General features: G+C 42.1%; 2 protein-coding genes across 5 annotated transcripts in view; one reads left to right on the top strand and one right to left on the bottom strand.

Moving 5' to 3' along the window:
• Positions 1 to 4356: 4356 nt before the first annotated feature.
• mtmr6 (myotubularin related protein 6) lies at positions 4357 to 15794 on the bottom strand. Its single transcript, XM_068709731.1, has 15 exons — positions 15580 to 15794; positions 13193 to 13324; positions 11304 to 11466; positions 11051 to 11208; positions 10099 to 10227; positions 8717 to 8851; positions 8441 to 8573; positions 8222 to 8331; positions 7782 to 7907; positions 7605 to 7654; positions 7403 to 7496; positions 7186 to 7292; positions 5963 to 6097; positions 5731 to 5857; positions 4357 to 5045 (listed from the first exon to the last, which is right to left on the bottom strand). The coding sequence occupies exons 1-15, from the start codon at positions 15601 to 15603 to the stop codon at positions 4659 to 4661; spliced, it is 2010 nt and encodes a 669-aa protein (XP_068565832.1). The 5' UTR covers positions 15604 to 15794; the 3' UTR covers positions 4357 to 4658.
• Positions 15795 to 16448: 654 nt separating this feature from the next.
• nup58 (nucleoporin 58) overlaps positions 16449 to 24735 on the top strand; it is a 13212-nt gene continuing 4925 nt past the window's right edge. For 3 of the 4 annotated variants that reach the window (XM_068709729.1, XM_068709728.1, XM_068709725.1), the window contains exons 1-11: positions 16449 to 16866; positions 17124 to 17287; positions 17417 to 17449; positions 17543 to 17839; positions 17950 to 18118; positions 18321 to 18386; positions 18713 to 18887; positions 19247 to 19326; positions 19515 to 19633; positions 19904 to 19986; positions 20085 to 20286. In XM_068709729.1, the coding sequence (XP_068565830.1) occupies positions 16802 to 16866; positions 17124 to 17287; positions 17417 to 17449; positions 17543 to 17839; positions 17950 to 18118; positions 18321 to 18386; positions 18713 to 18887; positions 19247 to 19326; positions 19515 to 19633; positions 19904 to 19986; positions 20085 to 20286 (1453 nt within the window). In that variant the 5' untranslated portion in view covers positions 16449 to 16801. The remainder of the gene's footprint in view (positions 16867 to 17123; positions 17288 to 17416; positions 17450 to 17542; positions 17840 to 17949; positions 18119 to 18320; positions 18387 to 18712; positions 18888 to 19246; positions 19327 to 19514; positions 19634 to 19903; positions 19987 to 20084; positions 20287 to 24735) is intronic. The other variant, XM_068709727.1, reaches the window with a different exon arrangement.

Genomic DNA, 24735 nt, shown 5'->3' with positions numbered 1-24735 from the left:
TATATATATATATATATATATATATATAGGCTTATATTTGTATATTCAGATAAATCTTGCAGCCTGTACTGGCATTCATAATCTATGTTACAGTGCTGAACCAAGTTGGATTTAGTGGGAAAGCAACAGAGTGTAGAGGACTATATCTATTGACATTAACCCTTACACTTTGAGGTAAATATTAGGCTTAGCTATCAGAAAATGAAGATGCTACTCCCCTATGTAACGGTGGTCCACAAGCTTATTATGGTTAATTACTTCTACACAAAGGCTAAAGAAAAAGTGCTTTTGTCACAACCAAATTATTTCTTTCTTTCTCTAATTACTGTGAGCTAAACTATAGACATGCACACAAGCAATAGAAGAAGCGCACACCCTATACTACCCCCCCCCCCCAGCCCCATCTGTCTAAATAGGGTTCCCATTTCAGCCCCCTGAGTGAAGCTCAGTACTAAGTGGGACAGTTAGAGGACATTTTCTCTCTCTGCCTCTCTTTCCTGCTTACTGTGCTTTCTAACAATGTGGCTTGTCTGAGCGTGTGTCCACAGTTTAAAGTATCCTTTGCACTATATACCTACATGTGGCTGCTGGATGGATTTCATGTTCTCCATGCTCTGCTGGTGAAGAGCCAGGATGCACATATTGATGCACTTTTAAAAGCACATGGGTGTGTAGCCTGTGTGTGTGTGTGTGTGTGTGTGTGTGTGTGTGTGTATGTGTGTGCGAGTGGCAGAAGGAATGCATGAAACAATGGATTGATTGATGGACGACTATGTTATGATAAGATGCTGAAGACCAGGGGTATTCTTGATCTGGTGATAGAGTGAGCATGAGTATATTCAAATAATATTCAAAACTTGCCTGTTTTTCCTGTATGTCATCCTTTGCACAGCGTAGGTAAAAATGTTCCAGAAATGGAAATTTCTAGCTTAACGAAATGAATTTGTCTTTTTTCTTCCCTGCAGCTATAGTTTCAGTGCACTCTGCTCATCCTGTCAATCCTGTAAAGCATTCCATTGTCACCACATCATTCAATATCTTGACTTATTAAAGCTTGTTTAATTGTCATTCAACTTTAATGACTGACTATTATGAGTTTGCCAATGCTGTCAAAGGTGAATGATGCTATGAACACACTCTACTTCTCAAGGCTTCAGTTCTCCACCACCTTATTTACTTTGGAAAGACAACTAACAGGTTACTGTGTCACCAGCCTGCGCAGCATTGGTGCAATACAATAGTGTACACACAATAGTAAAAGATGGATAATGCAAACAAGGCACATGCGTAACTGCTTGTCCAGTATTAGTCGGTTTCGCAATGCAGACACATAGCGTGTTCAGATCACACATACACATTCTTCATTATTATCACTAGGTGTCCGGTAATCAGGTTGTTTAAAGACACAGGGTCTTCCAGCTCCAGATTAAGCCATAGTGTGTGTGTGTGTGTGTGTGTGTGTGTGTGTGTGTGTGTCGGCGCACATGTTCATGTTTGTGTGTAAAGTATTAAACCCTGCAGGATTACCCCCCTGTGCTCTTTTGTTACTTGAGTAATCAACAGGGAGCCGTTCTAAGTGCAGACTCCCCAACACTTTTACATTCCAAAGGCTGTAAACAATGTCTCTATGAGCATGTGGGCCCAAACAACGCAAACTCAATAAAATACTCCCATATTAGACACATAAATTACAATCAAATAAAGAATAATAATAACCAGAATAATTGTCTAGTCCAGCTATGTTGATCTTTTCAATTAAATACTTTCGGTGACAACTTTTTCTGCACATTATTGACATGCGTAAGTGATAACATTTACGATGGCTCTGTTCCATTTAGCTTTACCGGTACTAGAGTTCTGGTTTTACGTACGCCGGCTCAACACCTTCGCTTTTCCGACTCTAACAAGTTCAAATTTCTGTCATGAAAGAGCTCTATACTTTCTCCGTGTGCATGCTGCACAATAATCATAGAGCATAAAGCCCAAAGATATGTGTCATGTAGCAGAGAAACACATGAATTACACAAGTGAGTAGATGGATAAGTGTAGTTGCACTACAAACACACACACACACATGCAACCTGCATGTGCACCATCTACATACAGTGTGTGTATCCAGTATGCATATCAATGTGGGCTCCCTGTATATGGACATTTTTGCACGAGTACTACTAGCATGTATGTTGAGTGAAGGTACAGTAGTCCCTCCTTGTCCTCAGCATGGCGTGCAGTACTCTTCTGAATGATTCAAAGCCCTGGGAGAGCCCCCAGCTCCTCAATATTTAATGTGAGGTAACATGCACAAGTAGGCTACAGGAAGACCTCTCCAACAGACATAGTGCTAGAGGTGTATTAACCTGACTTATGGCTTTGTCAACATTACAAATAGAAAGCATGCGTCACTTGAAAATACAAAGCATGCGTCATTTAAAGGTATAATGCCGTAAAGCAAATTATTCTTATCCTTATCAGTACTTGATGTTGCAACTTGAATGAACACGCCAATGCAAGCAACTCCATTAAATACACCGAACACTGTACATAAGTCAGAACTTGTTTGTAAAGGCACAGCAAAGCCTTATTTGCAGACCACATTAATCAAGCTAATGCATAGAAATGACTCATCGGAAATGAAGGTTAAGTCGAACAGAAAAATAAGAGGTTAGAGAAACCTTTGAGAGAACAAGAGAGTTAAAATAGGAATTAAAGGTGAATTTAACTTGGCTAAAAAACCCGATTCTTCATTCTTCTACATGTGTGTTTACTCTGTGCGTCTCTTATTGTGTCCTTTTTCCTCTGATTGTAAAGAGAAAGGAGCTTTAAAGAAAGCTGACACACAGGGTATACACGTCACACTGACAGTCCATCTTCATTGCAAGTTGTTGTAGCTGCTCATAGACATTGGTTCGTCTGAGGCCAGTGGCCACTTTGTCTGATTGCTGTGTGAATGTGTGTGTGTAAGTACAAAACTCCATTTATTCCTATACAGTATGTGAGGACGATAAAGAGAGTGATGTTTCAGAAGGAACTAGTTCACTGCCAGTGCTGCCAGCACACATTTCATAAAGTATGTAGAAGCACAGAAGGTGGTGCCTCTGGTGCTGTCAATGCTATGCACGACACTAATCAAATTAATGTAAATGATCATGAATTTGCAGAGACACACACCTACACACAAACACACACACAAACACACACACACACACACACACCTACACACAAACACACCTACACACACACACACACACACACACACACACACACACACACACACACACACACACACAAACACACACACACACACACACACACACACACACACACACACACACACACACACTTTCTGCAGCAATCTGATAGAGGAAGTTGTTTGCCTGTACAGGAAATTCAATCCGATAAAGATCAGATCCATCCTGAGCTCCGATATGAAGCAAAGTTACAACCTCGGTCTGGAATTAACTTATTATGGTCTTTAATAAAAGCTGAGCCAACACACACACTCTGGCTTGAAAATAAATATGAAATTCAGGCCTAAATTAACAATCCACATCCCGAGGGCAGTTAATCTAACCTAGTTAAAATAAGGGTGTAAAGAAATTATAACAAGATTTCATCTCAATCCTATAAAACCTGTTTTACTGTTGCATAAAATCTCCATGCAGATGAAAATATCATGAAACATATTAACAGAGTATTAGCAGATACAATAACTCAAAGGTTTTTTTTCTCCAAAAATTTGGTAAACGTGTCCTTTTAAAAAGAGTCCTGCATTTGTCAGTTCTTAAGACACTCAGACTCATTGACCTCACACCTTGTCCCAGTGTATCCGTGACAGCTGACCCCTGATCAGGGTCAGCTGTCATAAATAATCAGTCATCGACATGGCAGACAGCGATGACCAATAGGATTTTGGGATCAATGCACTTTAGTAAGTCGGATCATCTAATCAATGCAAGATGTAAAATAGGATTAAATGATCAATGAGGGTGACAGTTAACAGCTGAACCTCTGCAGGGTCTGGTCGTCACAGTTCATCTGTCCATTGTGACAGTAGTCGTTGAATGACCAGCGACTAATCTCAGTTAGAAGTAAGGCCACATTTTGGCTCAGCATAGTTTCCAGTGCTAGATTATCTTTACTGATGTAGAATTTGATGTTTTATTTTTTAGATTGGAGCAAAATCAGCTCAGGTCACACACAACATTCAGATTAAGCTGGTTTCAAGCCTTTGGACCAGATGAAATATTTCTGGTGCCAACAAAGTGACTTTCTGTGGAGAAATACGAGTATTTGTTGAGAATATCGAGGTCATATGATTAGGATTATATAAAAAGCAGAACAAACTAGAAGAGTCACTATTTTTTGGATGAATTTATTCTCTTGTTCTATTCATTAGTTCTCTATAGTGCTTTTCAACATTCATAAAAAAAACAAGCTTTTTTTTTTTTCTTCTATAGGTGCAGTATATGACATAATAATGACGCTTTCAATTGAGATTTAGACTATACACACATACAACTTCATTCATTCTGCCCACTCAGGACCGTTGCGTAATCAGCAGGTTGTCACATACAGAACGACAGCTTCCCCTTGCCACCCACACACACTTTCAGTAAGCCGCGCCTTTCCCTCAGCATCCCACAATCCCCTGTTTGGTCTCAGCAGGTCATGCGTGCCACTCCAAACTCCAGGCTGACAACCGCCGGCTCCTCTTTGGCCGACTCGCTGTTGTATGTCCCTTCCAGCTCTCCGTAGCTCTGCTTCCGGCTCTCGGTGCCGCTGCTGCCCTCCACTGTCCGCTCCGTGTCGGTGCTCTCTGTGGCCTCCTCGCCCACCTCCTCCTCCTCCTCCTCCTCCTGCTGCTGCTGCTGCTGCTGCTGCTCGTCCTCCTCCTCCTGTCGCTGCACCTCTTTGTGGTTTATGGGCGCCCCGAGAATGAGGGAATCGGGACGTGGCGGAAGGCTGTTGGAGTTGGAGCGCTGATCTCTGGTGGGCGGGGGAGGGTCAGAGGTCACAATGGGGGTGACGCCGAGCTGGTGGAGCCGCTGGAGAGGCGACAAAGAGAAGGACGTTTTCATTCAGAAATGAAACATGGAAATTCAGCTACAGTATTTACTCTGCACCTTTGGACCGTCATGCTCTAACTAACATTATCAGAATACATGTTTCAAGATTAATATTTAGATTCTGATATGGTAGGTTAGACTTTATGAGCATCCACCAAAAATGTTTTTGGAAAGTAAAAGGATTTTCGGTAACTGAGAAACTGGTTGCGATTATTTCATCACAAGACAACAATATTGGTCATAACAAGATGATTACCCTGTTATCCCAAAGGTATGATGGTCCACCATTTGTTTCTCCATTGTCACAAGATAAACTATTTTGTTAACCACACAAGTAAAAAAAACATAATTGCAACGTTGGCTTCTGAAGAAATGGGATTTAATTTACAAAAATAAAAAGACAACAGCATATATCCACACACAATGAAACAAAATACTCTGGCAACTGATTGTGTCTTCAGTGCCCTAACTGTGTCATTATTGTTTTCTGACTCATATGGTATCATTGATATTGTTGTTATTTTAGTTTTTTGTGAAAGCTTTTGTCTAACTTGTCTTTAACAAGACGAACACGAGACGGTGCATCGTGAGAGATTATTCCTAATTAAGAATTTCCAATTTCCAAATAGGCTCTCTATAGATAGTTAGGTGTGTATGAACTCACATTCTCCAGTGCTTGCAATGTGCTCTCTGCCTTGCGGCTGTTCTCCCTCAGAGTTAGAACGGTTTTGAGGATAGACTGACGAGGGTGCATAGACCGATCAAACTGGTGGTACATGTTCCTCCAAAACCTTGGAAACAAGAAAAATACCTTAAAATGCCTTGTTGAATGACAGGAGGTAAGGCATTTAAAATTTGTGGCAATAGCAGAGGGGAGGGGGGGGGGCTGTACTGACTTGAAATGGTAGGGCAGAGTGGAAGGCTCCAGCACCGGGTGTGTTTCAGAGTAGGCAGTGCTGTAGAACGGATTCAGGTAGTTCTGTTTTTCACCCATCAGAAACGCCCACAGTGAGTGGGTCCGCTCTCTCAGCCTGAAACACAAAATAGCAGTTAGAGAGACACATAACACATTTAAAGACAGTCCAATGGGGGGATGCAATAGGTTTTCAAATTGATTGATCTACTCTCTCTTGCTTTCACACACATTTTACCTTAATAATGCATTTAATTAATCTGGACTCCCATTCATTTTTTCGACCCAAGCTTCCATCATCCAACTCTGTCAATAATGCCCAACACTCATTTGGAACCATTGCTCCCAGCCACGGTTGAATCACAAATCTAAAAGGGCAGTTAGGCATTTTTCAACCTAGACCATATTTTCCCCATGATTTTGTGTCGAAGTGACTGATGTGGACAAGGATTTTTGAAATTGGTTGAGTACTGAGGGAGAACGCTGCAGACGGCAGCCGCTAAACGGGCAATAATGTCTTCCTATTGGACATAATTGAGAGAAACCACTTCAAAATACTCTCATCCATAAACTACCATTTGAAAGTTATGATCCTGAACATAACACAGCCCTTATCTGTTTTAGGGAGCTCCGATAGATTGCCTTGAAGTTCATTCTTAGCTAAAGGAAAACAGGAGACGACACAAGATTTTCCAGCACGTTTGACTTTTTCTCAAATTTTTCATGTGTTTTCTATGACTGGATCATTGACCAACTGTTTTCCAGGAGGTGTGGGAAAACACAGCAGAGTAGGTAATGTGGCTTGATGGTGTGTGTCTGTTGCATGTGTGACGTATCAATCAGAACTACGTGATTTACAATCCTCAATTGTGTTTAGCCGGATACAACACATGGACGTTTCCCACACAGGACAAGGGAGGGGCCCTTCTGGCTGTTCCGAAGGCGAGGCTCAAAACTTAAAAGGTGACCTTTACTCTTCACGGCACCTTGGCTTTGTGCCTGAGGAGATAAGGCTAGCATTTACTGCTTTATTTAATTATTATTTTCTTTCTCTGCTATATAAATAAAGCTATGATAATTCTGAAGGTTTGACCACACAGAAAAGTATCTGAAAATCAATGTAGGATTTAGTGAGCACAGAAACGTTATCCTTTATGTCGTTATCTGTGCAATATAAGCAAGGCTGCACAGAAAGATTTGACTCACCGCAAGTCCTCCCTCTGTCTCTGATTGTTGCCAAGGAAGTTCCCATATTGACAGGAGTGGACGTGCTCATGAATCTGCAGCAGGAACCACTCGCTGAACTCAAATGCCTACGGGGGGGGGGGGGGGGGGGTATCATTCAATTAATACAATAAGCACACTGCATATAAGACGCATCAGTCTGCGTAAATACAGCACACGTCACGTAGCTCCCACTCACCTGTGGGAACTGCTCTGTCAGCTGCCACACACACTCCAGGAACTGAGTGAAGATGGGGGACACCTCCTTTGGATCGCCGTCCAACTGGTCACACCTAAGGGTAAACAATTCAAACTCAATAATAGTCACGGAATAACCTTTAAAGAACTAAGTAGTATAAATGGTACATTCGCTGGCTTATTTGATCCAGTTCAAACCTCACCTGTCGGCAAACTTGTGGCCAAAAGAGATCCAGTCTTTCTCTATCAGTACCTAGACGACCAGTGTGAGGAAAGAGTCAGCAGAAGAGTAAGCTCATATTATTTCACTAGTGCCAAACTGTGTGTGTGTGTGTGTGTGTGTGTGTGTGTGTGTGTGTGTGTGTGTGTGTGGTCGGTACCATGAAGCCCTTGACAGTGCGGTAGTAAGGGTCCATAAGCAGCGCCCCCAGTGAGCAGACCTGAGATGTTCTGTCCCATCCGTCTGAACAATGAACCAACACACTGGCTCCTTCCACTGTCACCGCCTAGAGTCAAGGGTGAAGACAAACAGCAGAGGATTATGGTGTTTAAAAAGTGAGGTTTAAGTGGACAGACAAGTTTGAAAGAAGACAAAGATCATATATAATTTTGTGTCTTTGAGTACTATGAAAAGCGCTCGATAAATAAAATGTATTATTAGAATAATTGCTTTTATTGAGTGCTTTAAAATGTAAGTATAAGTCGAATATTACCTTCAGAAAAACACTTGCATATCTCTAATGAAAGCAATGTGAATGTGCAAAGCAATTCATATCTAGAGAATCTAAAATCAAGGAGCAGGAAAGAGGAAACGTTCTACCTTGCTGAGAAAGATAGCGGCATCTATGACAGCCTTGATGTGCCGCAGCCAGCCGCAACTCTCCAGACCGACCAGGTGGTCGCTCATGGAAAGAGACCGAGTCCCAATCACTGAGAAATACACACAGTCACTTCAGGAAAAAATGTTCCTAGACTACTTTGTTATAATCTGCGAAAAATGCAAATGACATTTATGTTTGTGTGGCAACATGTGTAAAACCTTCGAGCAATTTCTGCAGGCTGGTCCTCATTACGTGGATGTTTTCAATGCCAACGAACTGGAAGCGGATGTTGGAGTAGTTATCCTCGTTCTCATAGCCTTTACCTGCTGCTCGATTGGCTAGCGCATTCAACTGCGGGACAGAGAGAACACACGTGTGAAACTAAATCACTTGCAAATCATCTGCAACTCTGTTTTTCAAAACAGAACCCAGTTATACACACACACACAACACATTTAAAGCGTTTCAAAAGAAGGTCTGTGTTCGGCTGCTACCTTTGGCCTGGTATCCATGACGTAGACGAATCGGCTGTTGTGATTGGCCTTGCTGATGGCCTGCAGCATGCTCTCATCCTCTAAGCACCGCGCGCTGAACCCAGAGAGAGGCTGACTGCATCGACACACTGCCGCCTGTCAGGGTGAAAAGAGTACGCTGATCTGAATAAGCTGCTAAATTATAAATTCCCCATCTTGTACTGTATAATGCATTATTTCAAATAATTTTTTTAATCTCATTTGACCTTTTATAATGCGTTTCTGTTGCACTGTCTCGATGCGTTTAATGTTTTATGTGCTTTGAATTGTCTTGCTGCTGAAATGCGCTATAGAAATAAACTTGCCTTGTATTTGACATTACGCCCATCACTACCTCCCCATGAAACTCACCTACAATTTAACAACTACACCTCCCATGAGTCTGCCAAAGCCAAAACAAAAACAAAATAATTATTCAATCTTTATCAAACTGAAAAGGAGTTCAAATTTACTTTCCTAGTTTGGATTATGGACAGAAAACAGTAGTATTGACAATAGATCAATGATAATGACTAAGCTGTTTTGTGTTATAGTATATAGGCTGTGCTATTGTTCACACTATGAAAACCCCCAGATGAAGTCACAGTGCCAAACATGCATTGATTGAGTACAGAGTGCATACTGTTTGCTTGCCAAATCAGGTTTGTCCACGTTAGAAATAATAGAAAGAATAGAAAGAATAGAAAGAATACAAATAATAGAAAGAATAGAAAGAATGTGGGTCGGAGGTGTGCTCTCTACTCGCGCACCTACAGTGCTATAACATATGTTATATTTGAGTTTTGTTTAGCAGGGCCCACAGACAGTCTGGTCATCAGTCCCTCTGACATTATTGATCAGGATATTATCAACCAACAAGACAGTAACTGCTAATAATTATGGTGATCCTCCAACTTTCCGTCTACCACCAATGTAAGTTAAAAACTTCCATCTGTACATGAGATATGAAAATTAAAAAGCAGATTTCCATGTAATGTGCTGCCATTTTTACATGATCACTCCAATCAAATTTGTCTAGCAAATTCATGCGACCCAGGAAATACAGCCTTTCATTTACATGCATCCTGTGGCCTTTCCTCTAGCACCACATCGTGGCAAAGCTTCACATATTTCTACTCTAATAGTAGTAAGACATTTAGAAAAGTATTATTATTAACAGTAAGATAATGGTAAGTACACTGCAGCACTGATGGAAGAATACTTTCTTTTGTAAATCAATACTCTACCACACCTGCAATCTATGCTATTTCTTATTTTCACAGTCTCTCTACAAACCCAATAAAACCAAACCAAACTTAATAAAAGAAAATGTATGAAACAGTAAAATCATACTCATACAGTACCTTCTTTTCTTGGTAGAAGTATGTGAGTACAGGAAAGCGTCCTTTGCTTCTGAACTTGGAACTCCCCACAATGATGGGCTTACTGGCTGTGATGGGAACATACAGGTCCCGTGGATATGTCTCACACACCTGGAAAACCAAACACACACACACACACACACACACACACACACACACACACACACACACACACACACACACACACACACACATCACATCACATAGTGCAGACGTCTCCTGATTTGTGAGCATCAGAATTAGTATTACTCTGAACCGTGAAACAAGGTAACTAAAATCATTAGTCGATAGTTAAAAAAGAAAAATGATTCTTCTCTAAAAAGCATCCTGTGCGTAAACATGCTGTGTTAAATGTTAAGAGTAATAGGACACAGCTAAAGCTTGGGTTCTGCACTTTCCTGTAAGTAATCACTGCTTAAAATGTTGGCCTAAAGCTCTGCTTGTCTGTCATACTAGAGTGGGAGCTAACAGTGAAACTCCAGCACCCTCTGCTGGACATGTATGCATAGTGCTTTCATAATGCCTGGTACTGAACGTAATCATGCGACATCAACAAACCGTCCAATCCTTGAAATGGACCGTCTTTGTTGCAGTTCGTGTTTATGGCACACAGAGCCGTGCCAAGGTTCAACAACAGACAGGAAGTCTAGCTTTAACTGGCCAGAGAGCATGCTGACTATCAGTTGGGAGCTTTTGTTTTTTTTATTTATTTTTTCATCAAGTTGTTTTACATCAATTTCTGTGCTTGAGCACATTTTACATAAAAAGTCTTAACAAGAAGCATTTATAACTGCAGCATCAGATGTAACAAAAAAAACACACCAGGAATTGCCAAAATATTCTCCTCTTAAGGATTTGTCTCCGACAGTGCATTTTAATTTGGCGCTTCAGATGAAGAACACTTACGGTTTACAAGATACAGCTTACTATCTACCTTGTAGTCTCTGTTGACGTTTGTGAGCTGCCATTGGTCGCAGGGGACGCCCATCCTCTCAAACTCCGCCCCGAGGTCGATGATTTGCCACCCTTCCTCTCTCTGTTGGTCGTTCTGTTTGGGGTTGTAGGAGAACGCGTAGAGCTCCTCGTAGGATACTGCAGGAGGGGGAAAGGGAACCAGAGAAGGAGCCTTAAACGAAACACGGACGGAGAAAAAGCACAGCCCTTCCACAGACGAGCTGAAAACCCACCAGGCCGCAGGAGACGCAGCAGCGAGCTGTAAATGTCGTGGCAATCTCTCTCCCTCTGTACCACGAAATGAACCAGCCTGAAGTTGCGACACTGGATGACCAGAGGACATCCTGTGGTGGTCAGGGAGAGCTTCTCCACAGACGCAATATGGTGGTGCAAAATCTGCAGGGGGGGGGGCAAAGGGGCAAAAGAGAGGGACAGTTCATGATCTTCAGTGAATGAACTATGGCACCTCGTATGTTGTCCGTAGTCCGGATGTCCCTGAACACATCTAGATAACAGATTCCAGAGTAGTCAGAGTATGAAGGTTTAACTATTTTTTTAAAAAGCCCAATTATACATCCTGGCACTTGTTCACCTGCTGCACACCTACATCTGTCATTAGGACTAATGAAGTGCATCTGACACCCACGTTCAAATCATTGTAAAAAGAGCTTTTGTTAAATGGGCCTTCATGCCTGCTGTAGCACTTGAAACTCTGAATAAAGATCTGGAGATCTGGAAATAGGAATGAGGAATAAACATGGTTCGCAACGTTGAAAGACGCTCAGCTATTTTGAACAGAGGAAAGTTGCAAAAAGCTTGCAGCTTGCTCCACGTTACCACATAATCATAAATGGTTTGAATGCCATGACGTACATCACAATATTCTATGAGGGCATTGGCATCAGCATTGGTAATGACCAATGAAACACACACACAAACACATAATATATGCTGATCTCACCAGCTGACAGTAAGTCAGCTGCTCTTTAATACTGTATAAAGCTCTCTCTCTCTCTCTCTTCTCTCTCTCTCTCTCTCTCTCTCTCTCTCTCTCTCTCTCTCTCTCTCTCTCTCTCTCTCTCTCTCTCTCTCTCTCCAACAGACTAATTCCGAATTGCCTCCACAAATGCAGACACATACAGTATACTGGCACAAGTTTACAGGCAACCTACATGCAACCACAGCACCAAATGCATGCAGTGTATTTGGTGTTGTGGAGACAACGCTCCACAACATAAGCCCACAGACAGAGAGGAAAAGAAAACGTTCCCTTTTCTCAGCACATAAAGCAGGAAGGATGGTGGGGAGCAGGTCGTGGCCCAGGATCTGCTGCACAAAGCATTTTGAACCATGCCAAGCTTTTCAAAATGCAGACCAGAAAGTCTATTTTCACTCCATCATACAACAGGATAAAAGTTTGGTATTTCTTCCATGCATACTCCATCGCCGCAATTGTGTTGCCATTGTAACAGGAAAAAAAGGCGACCATGAACCAATCAGGATGCCCTACTGACTCTTTCAGCCAGACATCAATAACCCAGTGCTCACGGTGCTGCAACAGTAATAATTCTCTGTCAGACGGAGGAAGAAAACCGGATACCTTGCTACTTTACAATGCAGCATTTCAACCTCTACCCAACTTCCTCTTACCACACACACACACACACACACACACACACACACACACACACACACACACACACACACACACACGCAAGCTTGCAAATGATCTCCTTTTGCCCAACACACCACACACAATCCACCGGGTTGCAGACTTCTTTGTGGCGGTCATGCTCATGTCTCTTTAAAACTGGCTGCACATTCAGAGCCAAAGATTTCTCACGGCAGCAGCAGCGATGATTTGGCAAGAAGCTACTGGCAACATTACACATAAGTCCCCCCCCCCAGTGTGTGAGTGCAAACATTGTACAGTACATTGCAGACTAAATGTTAATAAAAAAAAAACTGGGGCACATGGAGTAGTAGCCAGGAGAAGCTGTAGGCATCCTCCCATTGTCCCTATGACCATGCACTAGTGTGGCATACAACGCTAAGCATGGTCGGCCTTACTGTAATAACCAAACGGCGCATTGTGTAAGCAGCCGCCACCAGAACCACTCACCCAGATCTCCTGTGCGGCAGATGTCGAGTTGTTTGAGCTGCTCTCCACAAAGATGAGATGTGTTGCTGTGAGGTACAGCGTGCCATTGGTGGATTTGTTGCTGAAGCGATCCAACAGTCGCACCTGCTCCACCTGCAAAGACACACACACACACACACACACACACACCCACACCCACACCCACACACACACACACACACACACACACACACACACACACACACACACACACACAAACCAGTAATAACAACATTAATGCGCAGTTCATGGTTCTTACACATCTCCAGCTGGGTGGATACACTGAAAAGAAGGAAGCTAGGATCTTGCTAACAGAAAATGGATGTAAGCGGCGCTTGGCACTGGCCCCAGCTGGCACACTACCTAATCCTGACCACCTGGGCCCAACTTTCAACTGCCAGTCCCATTATAGAGTCACAAATGATTTCTGGACCGTGGAAGAAAGTCTAATTATGGTATTGACTGAACATTGTGACGAATGTGATGTCAATGTGCACGAACCATCTGGGTCCTAGTTTTTTGTTTCACCAAATGCTAGCACCTCAACTCAAACGCAACCATTTTATTTCTCTATTTTCTCCCAGTAATTGAAAATGTATTCTCAAATGCTGCAGGTGTGTAGCTTTGCAGTGAGGCCAACTCATCCACGCACATAAACAAGCAACATGTACTCAAGTCACACTTTTTCACAGGCCGTGAAGAAAAAAAAGAAGTAAGCCGACCTTTACTCTGTGTCTAAAAGGCTAGGTTGACAGTTAGCGGCGACTGCAGCAAACAGTCCAAATCCATGATTCAGCATATTAGCAGCTCTGGTTGACTCAGACATCCTCTCCTTTGTTTCTGCTTTCCGATCGTTCTCAGATATGGTGACATATTTGAGCTTATCTCCGTCTCCCAGCATCCAACGAGACTCAGCTTTGGCACAGACAGGCTACTCAGCACATAGAAATCAGGAGTGTGAGTGTGTGTGTGTGTGTGTGTGTGTGTGTGTGTGTGTGAGAGAGTGAAAAAAAAGTGAGTTAGTCACTTAAGATAGTTGTTAATGTTTAATACCTGTTGTCAACTAATCATGAAATCTCAGCTACGCTTCAAAGTACTTTTTTCTCTCAAGTGAAAACATACGTTTGCTTTCCTCCTCTGTCTTATTCAAGCAAACGACCAAGAAGATTTGAGACAGTAGGGCCACACCCAGTCTGCTTGCAATCACACCCACCTGATCCCAGCACATCACTTATAAGATCATGGAGTCTCCAAAATCAGGTCCCACAGCTTCCTTTCAACATGCACACCCTTCACGTGATTACACACGTACGTACGCATGTGTATTTTAGGTGTGGGCCTAGACGCACGTCCCAAACTGTGAGCTATAGCAGCTTATGTAGGATATGTGTCGTTCATTTCTAGGGAAAGCCACCTGAGCCATTGAACACGGACATATGTTTTTTTTTGCTGTGTTGCCTTTGTGCTCCAACATTCTGGATTTGAAATAAACGATGATTATGAATGTAAGCTTTAACCTGAAGGTATGGATCTCCATATTGGGTGAACAGTGTATAAACTGTAGCCCCTTAAAACTGGCTGCAAAGCATCCTTGTAGTCCTGCATAAAAAATGGTTTTGTTCTGTTTTACGTGTGTGTGTGTGTGTGTGTGTGTGTCATAAATGGACTACCACTTGCATGTCGTTGTATGACCCTGCCTTGTAGAATGACAACAAATGGAACTCGAACAATCAATCACTGTCTGAAGTATCCAACCCACAGACATCAGCAGCCACTTTGTATCGTTTCTAGTGATGCTCTGCAAGGCCTGTCTGGTCTTCAGTAAGGGATTTGGAGAGTCAAAAATAATTCCACAGTTTGGCAAAAACTTCAATCCTTGGTAGTTTTATTTAAGTATGTTTAGGATTACTGTCCAGATCATGAAAAGTGAGACTATATTTAAACCCCCCCCCCCAAAAAAAACAACGACTCGCTGCCTACAAACCCTATCAGACATGCAGGTATGTAGGCTACTGTGTATCTGATGGGTCCATCAATATGCCGTCATGCTTGGCTCTACTTTGGCTTCTCCCTGTGGTGTAACTTTAACTCAATCAATAACAGGGCTTGTAAGTAGTAGCTATTTGCAGTACAGGAAGAAGAACAAACACACAGCTCATTGATGCTCGTCACGTCTGACACTTCTAGCTGCTGGGGGACACTGACTGCTCCTCATCGTGCTATCAGATCCACACACATTCAACGCGAGCCTTAACTTAGACATCTGGTGCACGTAATCACACTCGGAACACGAGAGGAAGCCCAACTAAGAGAGGCCAAGCAGCTGACTGTTTCCTATCCATTTGCGATTAGCTAGAACTGTTAGCTACCTTTGGCGTTCGGATGTGCTCCATTTCACCGAGTCCGAACAGCTGTCAGCGACCGCAGAGCTTCACACGACGACGTACGGCGATGAATGTATCATTGATAACTCGTTGGCTCAATTTGCGGCACAAATTGCCGGAACTTTTGTCGGAGGCATACGATGTGTGTTTATTGTCAATTATTTTTACTCCTCCATCCGCGTCAAGATCCTGGTAATCACGTCAGCACTTCACGTTGCGTACTTTTCAAAGTAAAAGTTCGTGTAGGTTTGTAACAACGTGGATCACGAATGTATCCCACTCTGTAAGATGTGTATTTTGTGATAGAATGAAGTTTGCAAGTCGTAGACAACACACAAAGGCGTTTGCAATTGGTACAAGGGATGGTGCAAACAGGAAAAAATAAATGGTATGACAAATTAGCTTATTGGCAATGTATATCATGATATATAAGCAGTATAACTATAGCTACGATAGTTTATACCCGGTGTAAAACACAACTGGGTGAGATAGAAAAGACTAAAAAGTAAAACCAATCGAATAAAGAATAGACATCTTCCTCAAATAAAATGGACCGTGTTTATAATACAGAAAATGACAAGTGGCAAACAATAATACAAAAAGGGTGTCAGAGGGAAACAGTACTGTGCAGATAGGGTTTGAACATTATTCTACAAATACATGATGTGACCTGACCTGTCTAGCCTACTCTTTTAACAGGTCTCAAAGGCGTGTTTTATTTTGAAAGCAAGTTCGGGTTTTTGTAAAGGGATTGCACGTTGGTACCTTGCGCATGTGTGAGGTATCACGCGACACAAAAACAGCGATTGTCCCGATGGGGAATGTAGTTTTAAAAAAAAAGACTTTACCCAAAATGCAATAGCTTTTGGGAAATACCAGGCGGGGAATAGGAAAAGTAACACCATGCGAGAACTGATCCTGCGACATTTGACAGCTTTAACAATCTAAAAACAAATTCGAGGGGCCCGAAAACACAACACGACAGCGGAACATTTCCGTATTTGTCAATAGCATTAATTGGGGAAAAAGCCGACATTTTGTATTGTGTGTTCAGTAAAGGCGACAGCGCGGATTTGGCCCTCACGCGGGCATCGTTCAAAGCTAACTAGCGCGTTAGCTGTGATGCTGGTTTGCTCTCCGAGCGTCTTCATGAGTGGCTGAAGACCGAATCGACAGTTGGTGTTGAATGAGTACCCCGTGAGACAAAATGTCTGGCTTTAACTTTGGATCGGGGACTCTTGGTTCCACCAACGCTGGTGGCGGATTTGCCAGGTAATTATACATTTCAAAAAGCCGACTTAGCTAACGTTAGCATAGCCCGAGTTGACCTGACGTTAGCAGTCAGTTTTCATGACTTGATAACATTGTCTCGTTTCCTGTTCGTTATACTTAAAGCTACAGACGGTGGTGAAGAACATTGCTGTAGAAGTGAGGGTTGTTGCATCGTATAACGTAGACACTATGAATGATATCAGTTCAAAGTTATGTTCTTCTGTTGAGTAACGGTGCTCTGCATTTTGCCTCATCAGTGCACCTGCGGCTAACACGGGTGGCTTCTCCATCGGAGCTGCTTTGGGATCAGCAGCCACGACCCTCGCCGCCCCCCCCAGCACCACCACCCCATCTCTTGGTCTTGGAGGCTCTCTCTTTGGTCAGAAACCTACTGGATTCTCATTCAACACGCCTGCCTCAAGTAATAATGTCATAAAAACTAACCCATTATAAACAGTGACTTAAATTCCTGTTTAATTAACCTGTCTGCTAGATGCAGCCGTACAGCTTGTGTTATATGCACCTCTTATGTTGTTGTGATCTCTTTTAGGCGCCGCTGCACCCACTACAGGCCTCACATTAGGTATGTTTGTGTTTCTGGGATATTTCTGAAGTAAGCTCCTGGAAAGTAAACGAAAACGGGTCCTAACCTTGATTTCTATGTACTTTCTCTCAGGCGCCCCAGCCGCCACGGCTGCGTCCACCGGCTTTAGCTTGGCCTTCAACAAGCCCACCGCCTCAGCGACACCCTTCTCCCTCACCACCTCTTCCACCCCGTCGTCGGCCGCTGCAGCGGCAGGTTTATCCTTTGGCTCTGTGCTGACATCCACAGCTCCACAGCAGCCCGCAGCAGGCTTCGCCCTTGGTCTCGGTGGCGCAACAATGACCGCAGCAGCAGCAGCAGCAGCAGCAGCAGCAGCCTCAACGGGCTCGTCGCTGGGCGCGAGTCTCTTCTCCAACTCTTTGGCGACAGGTGAGATGCAAACAGACGAGGTGGTGCCTTTGCACAGCGCTAGAAGTAGTTCTCAGCCACATTATTGCACAGTGATGTAACCTAGTGTTTACGTTTACTTGGTGTTGCAGGTTTGGGTCAGACCACTCTTGGAGGAGGAGGCGGGTTGACGCTGGGTTCTCTGTTAGCTGCATCCACAGCAGTATCGGCGGCTCAGGCCCCAAGCATGGGCCTGGGTGGGGTCGACTTCAGCACTTCCTCCGAGAGCAAGAGCGACACGTCATCTGGAGCCAATGCAAAGTAAGTCCTGCTGGCCAACATGTGCATGGTTATTCATTAAGTGGGAACACTAGAATTGTCCTAAACTGTACATGCTATATAGTGAAATACTATAAATAATATGATGAGAGGCTTTTAGTGGCTTCATATCCTGTTATGTATACCTGAACGGCAAGATTCAGTTTGTTGTCGTTATGAAACGCATTCTCTCTTTCTCCCTCAGGGACAGTAAAGCGTTGAAAGATGAGAACCTGCCCCCAGTTATTTGTCAGGATGTCGAGAATTTCCAGTAAGTGTTGTTATGTGTGTCTATAATGTCACAGGATTTGATCCAGTGACCATCAGGTCACATGCCCGGGCACATTGTTTGACAGAATTGTTACATATTTGTGTGTAGATGCAAATAATAACCTGTTTTATCAGTGGTGTTATTGTACCAAAGTAGACTTATTTATTTAGCCTGTGTGTTGTAAACATGGCTCACATTTCGCATGTCCAGAAGTTTTACCAAAAATCCATATTTCACATTTTCAAATACAACCCTTATTGAGTAATTTCCAATTCTTTCTTCCTCCTCCTTTTTTTTTTTTTTTTTTTTTTTTCTTCTTTCTATAGAAAATTTGTGAAAGACCAGAAACAAGTTCAGGAGGACATCAGCAGGATGTCATCTAAGGGCATTTCTAAAGTCCAGGATGACATCAAGAGCCTCAAACAGCTTCTCTCTGTCAGTGCCAGCGGTCTGCAGCGCCAAGCTCTGGCCATCGACAAGCTGAAGCTGGAGACGGCACAGGTAAGAACAGAACACAGTCCCGACTCACTTTAGATCCAATGTCAATATGAGCATACATCACATGACAATCATGTCATCACATGACAATTTTTATTTTTTTTATGTTCACACACATTGATGCACATTTTTAATCGCAAACTACTTATATAATTTACAAGACAATGCTCCAGTGGTATACCGATATGTGGTATTTTTATCTTACAGTATAGCTATAGATAAATGTAGCTATAGCAGATGGGACATGGTGGTCTAGATTGTTGACCGGGTCTGTTACTCACACCTCATGAACTGAAAATGAGATTGCATCCTGAAGATATAAAATGGTGTACTTTGTTTTCCTCTTTTCCTTTGTTCTCAAGGAGCTGAAAAATGCGGACATAGCAATACGTACACAGAAGACTCCCCCTGGACTTCAGCATGAGAACACCGCTCCATCAGAGTAAGTAAGCCACCAGAAAGTAGTCCTGAAGCAAATCAAAGGAGGATGTACAGTAGTGTCAGCTTCTTGGTATGTGAATGTAATATGCCCCTCTTGGCTAATATATCAGGTGTTTTCTATATATAACGGCTTCATTCGCCTTATGGATTCAACAGTGATTAATTATTTGAATTGTCTTCTGTGTGTAGTTATTTCCGTAGCCTGGTGGAGCAGTTTGAGGTGCAGTTGCAGCAGTACCGGCAGCAGATAGAAGAACTGGAGAACCACCTGACCACGCAGAGCAGTGGCTCCCACATTACTCCTCAGGGTAAGAGGCCTTTTCTCTGACCTGTCATTTCCAGGTTTTAAATCAGCATTGACTAATATATTTTTTATTAACATTAAAGCTGATGACGGTGTAATGTGAAAGCGGTTGCTCACAGTGACAAACGTCAAATTTCTGATCTGCTTAGAACCAAATTAAACGCACATTAAAGTGGAAATATAAAGGCTTTGTTTCTCATGTCTGGCTCTTCCCAATCCTTATCTCTCCGATCCTTATTTCACTGAGCTTATAGTGTTGTGTATGGTTTTTCAGACCTGACCATGGCCATGCAGAAGTTGTACCAGACGTTTGTAGCACAGGCTGCCCAGCTCCAGTCTGTTAATGAGAATGTCAAGGTCAGTTCTTTCCCAAAAATGATGTCCACGTTGTTCAGATTCTCAGCAAATTCTACTTCAAATGTTTGCACACCATGTTAATCCGACACTTCTTTTAGATCTTGAAGCACCAGTACCTTTCATACCGCCGGGCCTTCTTGGAAGACTCGACGGACGTCTTTGAATCCAAGCGGGCGTCAAACAGGAAGTGGCAGAGTACTCCGCGAGTCACCACTGGGCCCGCCCCCTTCTCCAGTGTGCCCAACGCTGCAGCGGTTGCAATGGCAGCCACGTTGACCCAGCAACAGCAGCCAACTCCAGGTCTGACTGCCTACAAGTTCTAGAGAGTTTTCCTCATCTCACCTTTAAAGTACAGGAGGGAGAGAAGAGATGGATGTTTAGAAAGGACAAGATGAGTGTTTTTAAAGGATGGGAGTAGAAAGGTCAAAAGGGGACGGAGGATGATTAGAAACAATTAAAACAACACAAGCCTTAGTTGGTCCCGAGCTATTGTGGCTGTACTTTCTCTGATGAAAGAAATGGCGAGAGAACGGCACAGACGAGATACATTTGTTACTTAACTCCAACAGGAAACCTTTGTACTGCCTTACCATCTTGTTATACTTGCACTTAAAAAAAACAAAACTACAAATGTCATACAAACCGTTTCAGTAATGCCAAGGACATAATATCTTACTTTACCTAATTTCTCTCTTTGCCCTCTCTAATGGTACGTTAGAGCAGGCTGACTTTATTGAAGCGATTATACGACGGGAGGAAAAAGTCCAGCTATCTCAATTTTACTCACTTGAATCTTGAAGTTATGATTAGTTTTATTTAATGAATGCTTGAATTGAGCGTACTCGATGAAGGCCGTGTGATGGGGTTAGAAGCGTTAGACACTTGCTGTGCGATTAGGATATACTTAGCAAACATTGTCTGGATGATCAGTCATTCAGATCTCTGCTGTTGTTGTAGTTTTTGTTTAAGATTGTGATCAGTTGGTCCATAAGGTATAAATTCATTCTAAAGTAGCTCCTACTGTCTTCAGTCTAAGTGTCAAGAGCTCCCATTGATCACATGGCATGAGCTTACTTTACTGAATATACAGGACTCATTTGTATCGCCATTGTTCATTGAAGCATGGAGTTTCTCTGGTTCAGGGTCTTGCCAATATTAGGTTTAGTTTAAGCCAGGACCCGCATTCATAAGCAACCATACACTTCAATAGTTGAACTAAAGGTCTACGTCAACGTATAATCAAAACAGCAAGTCCTATTTATTAATAAAATAAATGTAAGGTATATTCCTTAAATGTTCACATGATAAATTATTTCCGTCATATGCCAGTAAAAACAAATATATTTAAAAAGATTATCCAACACAGTATTATTATCCAGCATATGCAGACAGGTAGACTGATGCTTTTATTTCACATACTGCCTACTCACAGATTGGCGTCAGAGGTGTGTTGGGTTGTTTGTGTATATACATCCCAAAAGTTCTGAAATAAGTCGGCACACTAATGCTATGAAAGCGAATGAAGCAGGCCCTATTGTTTCAGTGATGTCTGCGCACCGTGGCACACAAATTCACTTTTATCAAACATTTTAAGACTTTGTTAAGAGTAGTGTCCACAATGGTTGTTGCCACATCTCTGAGGTGTTAAACAAAATGTCAGCCTTTTTTGTAGGCTTTGGTTTGTAGGCCTTTTTACTGGTCTATCAGGGCACTCACTTACTATGAGCTAACTAAGCTACTATGTATATTAGCATGTCTCTGCTGTTTTTTTTTTTTTTTCTTGTGAAGTGTAGAAAAAAATATAATTTAAACATTTGAAAGCAATATTTGAATTGGATGGGGTTGCAAAGGCAGCATGGTCATACATTTCTGACATTTTTTTTCTCTTAGTGGGACAAGCAGTAGCTATTCTGAATTAGCATCTAGCTAATTTACGTACGTGCCAATTAGGGATGGGAATAATTTACCATCCATTGCTTAACTCCAATTTGCAAAGAAAAGCCCCTCATGAACAAGTCCTATTGCCACAGTAGGTTATATCCACCCGTGTGGTAGAAGTGCACACTGCCGTGGTGCCTGCTGAAGATGTTTTTTTTCCGTATTGCTTTTTATATTTTATTTCATACAAAAGCCAAATCCATTTCTGATCATTTAGTTTGATCATTAGTTTCTTGTAACACTGTGTTCTCTGGGTATGCTAGCTGTCTAAAAAGGCTGCATTGCACTGTAATTTATTTCAAACTCGTAACTTTGCAAATCCGTTAACCCCACAGTTGGGGATAGGTTACAAGATTGCCTTTTTAATTGTCGATTCCCATCCCTGTTGCCACACAGTGGTTAATAACTAGTATTTGACTCGGTCATTTCATTGACTAAGCCTGATCACAAATGATTGTCTTAGTCTCTTCAGTATTTATTGACCTATTTATTTCTATTTTATTTTTGTGTAACTTTTGGTGTAATTGGAATGGCTTAGTGGCGGGTGGCCAGTACCAAGCACTTCAAACACTAACCATGGGGCGTCGATCGATTGTTTCGGCCAAAAGCTTGATTAGATTTGTGCCACAAAAGGTGAAAGGTGCCAAAAGACTCAGGACTGAAAATATAGACTATTTACTGACCTGAGCTGTAGTTTAAGCAAAGATGTTGTCTTTCCATTAGTGCTTTTGCTCTGTCTTAGAATGGAAGTGAGGCTCATGACCTTCTAAAATGGCCCCGGTCTTTGTCACTTATTGCTGGCCTTAATGAATCGGTGTGCTCACTATTTGTGTACAATCAAGTGAACAAATAGCTCAAGTTTATAGTTTATGTTGAAGGCTCATTTTCAGACATAGTCAGCATTACCTCACAGTTCAATACTACATCTGGTTGGTTTGGTTGTCTGAGGCCACACCACTGTTACTTGATTTGAGCTAGATCACCTAAGGGCTACTGACAGCGTAACAGGGCTGGATCATTTCACACTGGATTCAGTTAACGCGTAGAGTCAAAGTAAAGTGATTTCAGGTATTTTATCCAAGGCGGCGGTACTTTTTGCGGACTTTTCTTTCTTGAGACACTTTTGTAGAAAATCTACAGTTTTGATTTCATTGGTTGAGTCCAGTTTGTTTGGTGGTTCAGAAACAGAGTAATGGTTTTTTGCTGCTCACACTGGTCCTTCAGTACCAGTAAAATACATTGTTGCCAAACCAGACAGACAGACAGGTTGTTTGTCTACATCTCTTTATTGCCTGGAGATGTTATTTCTCACCATTCTATGATGAAAGGTCTTTGATATTGAGTTGTATTGATTGCGATACTGGTGGGAGCATTTCTGACACTGAGAATAGTTTTGTGTTCTGATATAAACTGGTGAGTTCACTCTCCAGCACTGATCTGTATATTGATGCTATAGACACAGTGGTGCTCGGTGAACCCAACCTGGTTCCAGTCCTGTGTTAAACAACATTTTGTAGGATTGAGATTCTGTTGGCCAGATTCCCGAGTTGTCCAGAATTTTTGACTTTTGTGTTATTTAGCTCACACTTTACCTTTTTAGTCTTCCAAACCTCTACAGATACACTTGGCACAGTAATGACATTTGGATTATGTAATACTTATTGATGTGTCGAAGCTGTTTGGACCTAGAAGGTGATGGTGGCTGTTAAGCCACATTATTCCTGTATCTTCTCAATATCTGTCAGTAATGTGTATGCAAATGCTGACTGCTGTATTTCCTTGTATACCGTTAGTGAAGGAATCAAAATGTGAATTTTGTATTTTTTTGGCGGATGATTAACACAGTACTAGCGCCAAAATTTGCCTCTAGTGCTCAACTCAATGTGAGTTATTCTGAAACTCGATAATGTTTCAGTTGTTGGCTGTCACAGACTGTTTTGAATGTTCTTATTCTCTCTTCATTATTTCCGTTTCACCGTTCACCATATGCTTACATTTTGCTTTTTTTGTAGTGGTTCGTGTGGCTTGCAGGAGGTGCTGCTATAGCAGGTTGTGTTTTTTTGAGGGGGGGGTCTTTGTGATCTCTGAAAAGCTCTACGTTTCCTAATGTTCATCTGAAAACTAGACTGAATCTCTTTACGAAGTGTTAGTCAGTCACCTAGGTCAGACGTGATCCAGCAAAGAAAAGAGTTTGTAGCCTGTGATCATGTGTAGACTTATCCAAGCTGCAGTGTTTGAGTTTAGTGAACAGCCACCAAAAAATATGGCTGTTATTTCTAAGAATACACTGGTGAAAAGTGTGTGAACACAAACAACGTGAGGTTATTCAGGATGGCCTGAAGTTTGACCACATTGACTTCCACAGGCAGACTGTACCATGTCACTGGGTTTCCTTTATCTTGACTGAGGCAGCCGTAGATGCCAAATTCCCTTTTTTTAATTTATCTAAATCATGAGTGCTTTTACTTGCAGATGAATGTGTTTAAACCTATATAATCAATGCCTGTTGATACAGTATATCTAATATATAATATGGTGTGCCTTTTTAAGCTATATTCAATAATTGTGTTTTTTGGCGTATGCTAGTTCATTCACTCTCAGAAATCTTAAAGAATTTGGAAACTTGTCAAATGCAGTAGCAGTTAGCGATTAACGATCAATTCTGTTCTAAACTGTTTGTTTGTGTTTTATGTAAGTGGAATTGCATATTAAATTGACAATAAATCAATTTTTAAACAAAGAAACGTTTGTCCTTGTTTCTTTTTGACTGAAGTTGTTTTAACAATGCAGACTAATTGGAAGCCTTACCAA

This window comes from Cebidichthys violaceus, unplaced genomic scaffold (assembly GCF_023349555.1).
Source record: "Cebidichthys violaceus isolate CVI_PGR_0920_01 unplaced genomic scaffold, fCebVio1.0.p SCAF_15, whole genome shotgun sequence".
Classification (NCBI taxonomy): domain Eukaryota; kingdom Metazoa; phylum Chordata; class Actinopteri; order Perciformes; family Stichaeidae; genus Cebidichthys; species Cebidichthys violaceus.
The sequence above is the reverse complement of the archived record's forward strand: the minus strand, read 5'-3'. Positions and strand labels throughout refer to the sequence as shown.

Coding starts and splice junctions, on each gene's coding strand:
- mtmr6 (XM_068709731.1), bottom strand. CDS start 15,603: ATGGAGCACATCCGAACGCCAAAG. Junction 7,497..7,604: donor GGCCACAAGTTTGCCGACAG/GTGAGGTTTGAA, acceptor GTTTACCCTTAG/GTGTGACCAGTTGGACGGCG. Junction 5,858..5,962: donor ACTCTGCCCTACCATTTCAA/GTCAGTACAGCC, acceptor CTTGTTTCCAAG/GTTTTGGAGGAACATGTACC.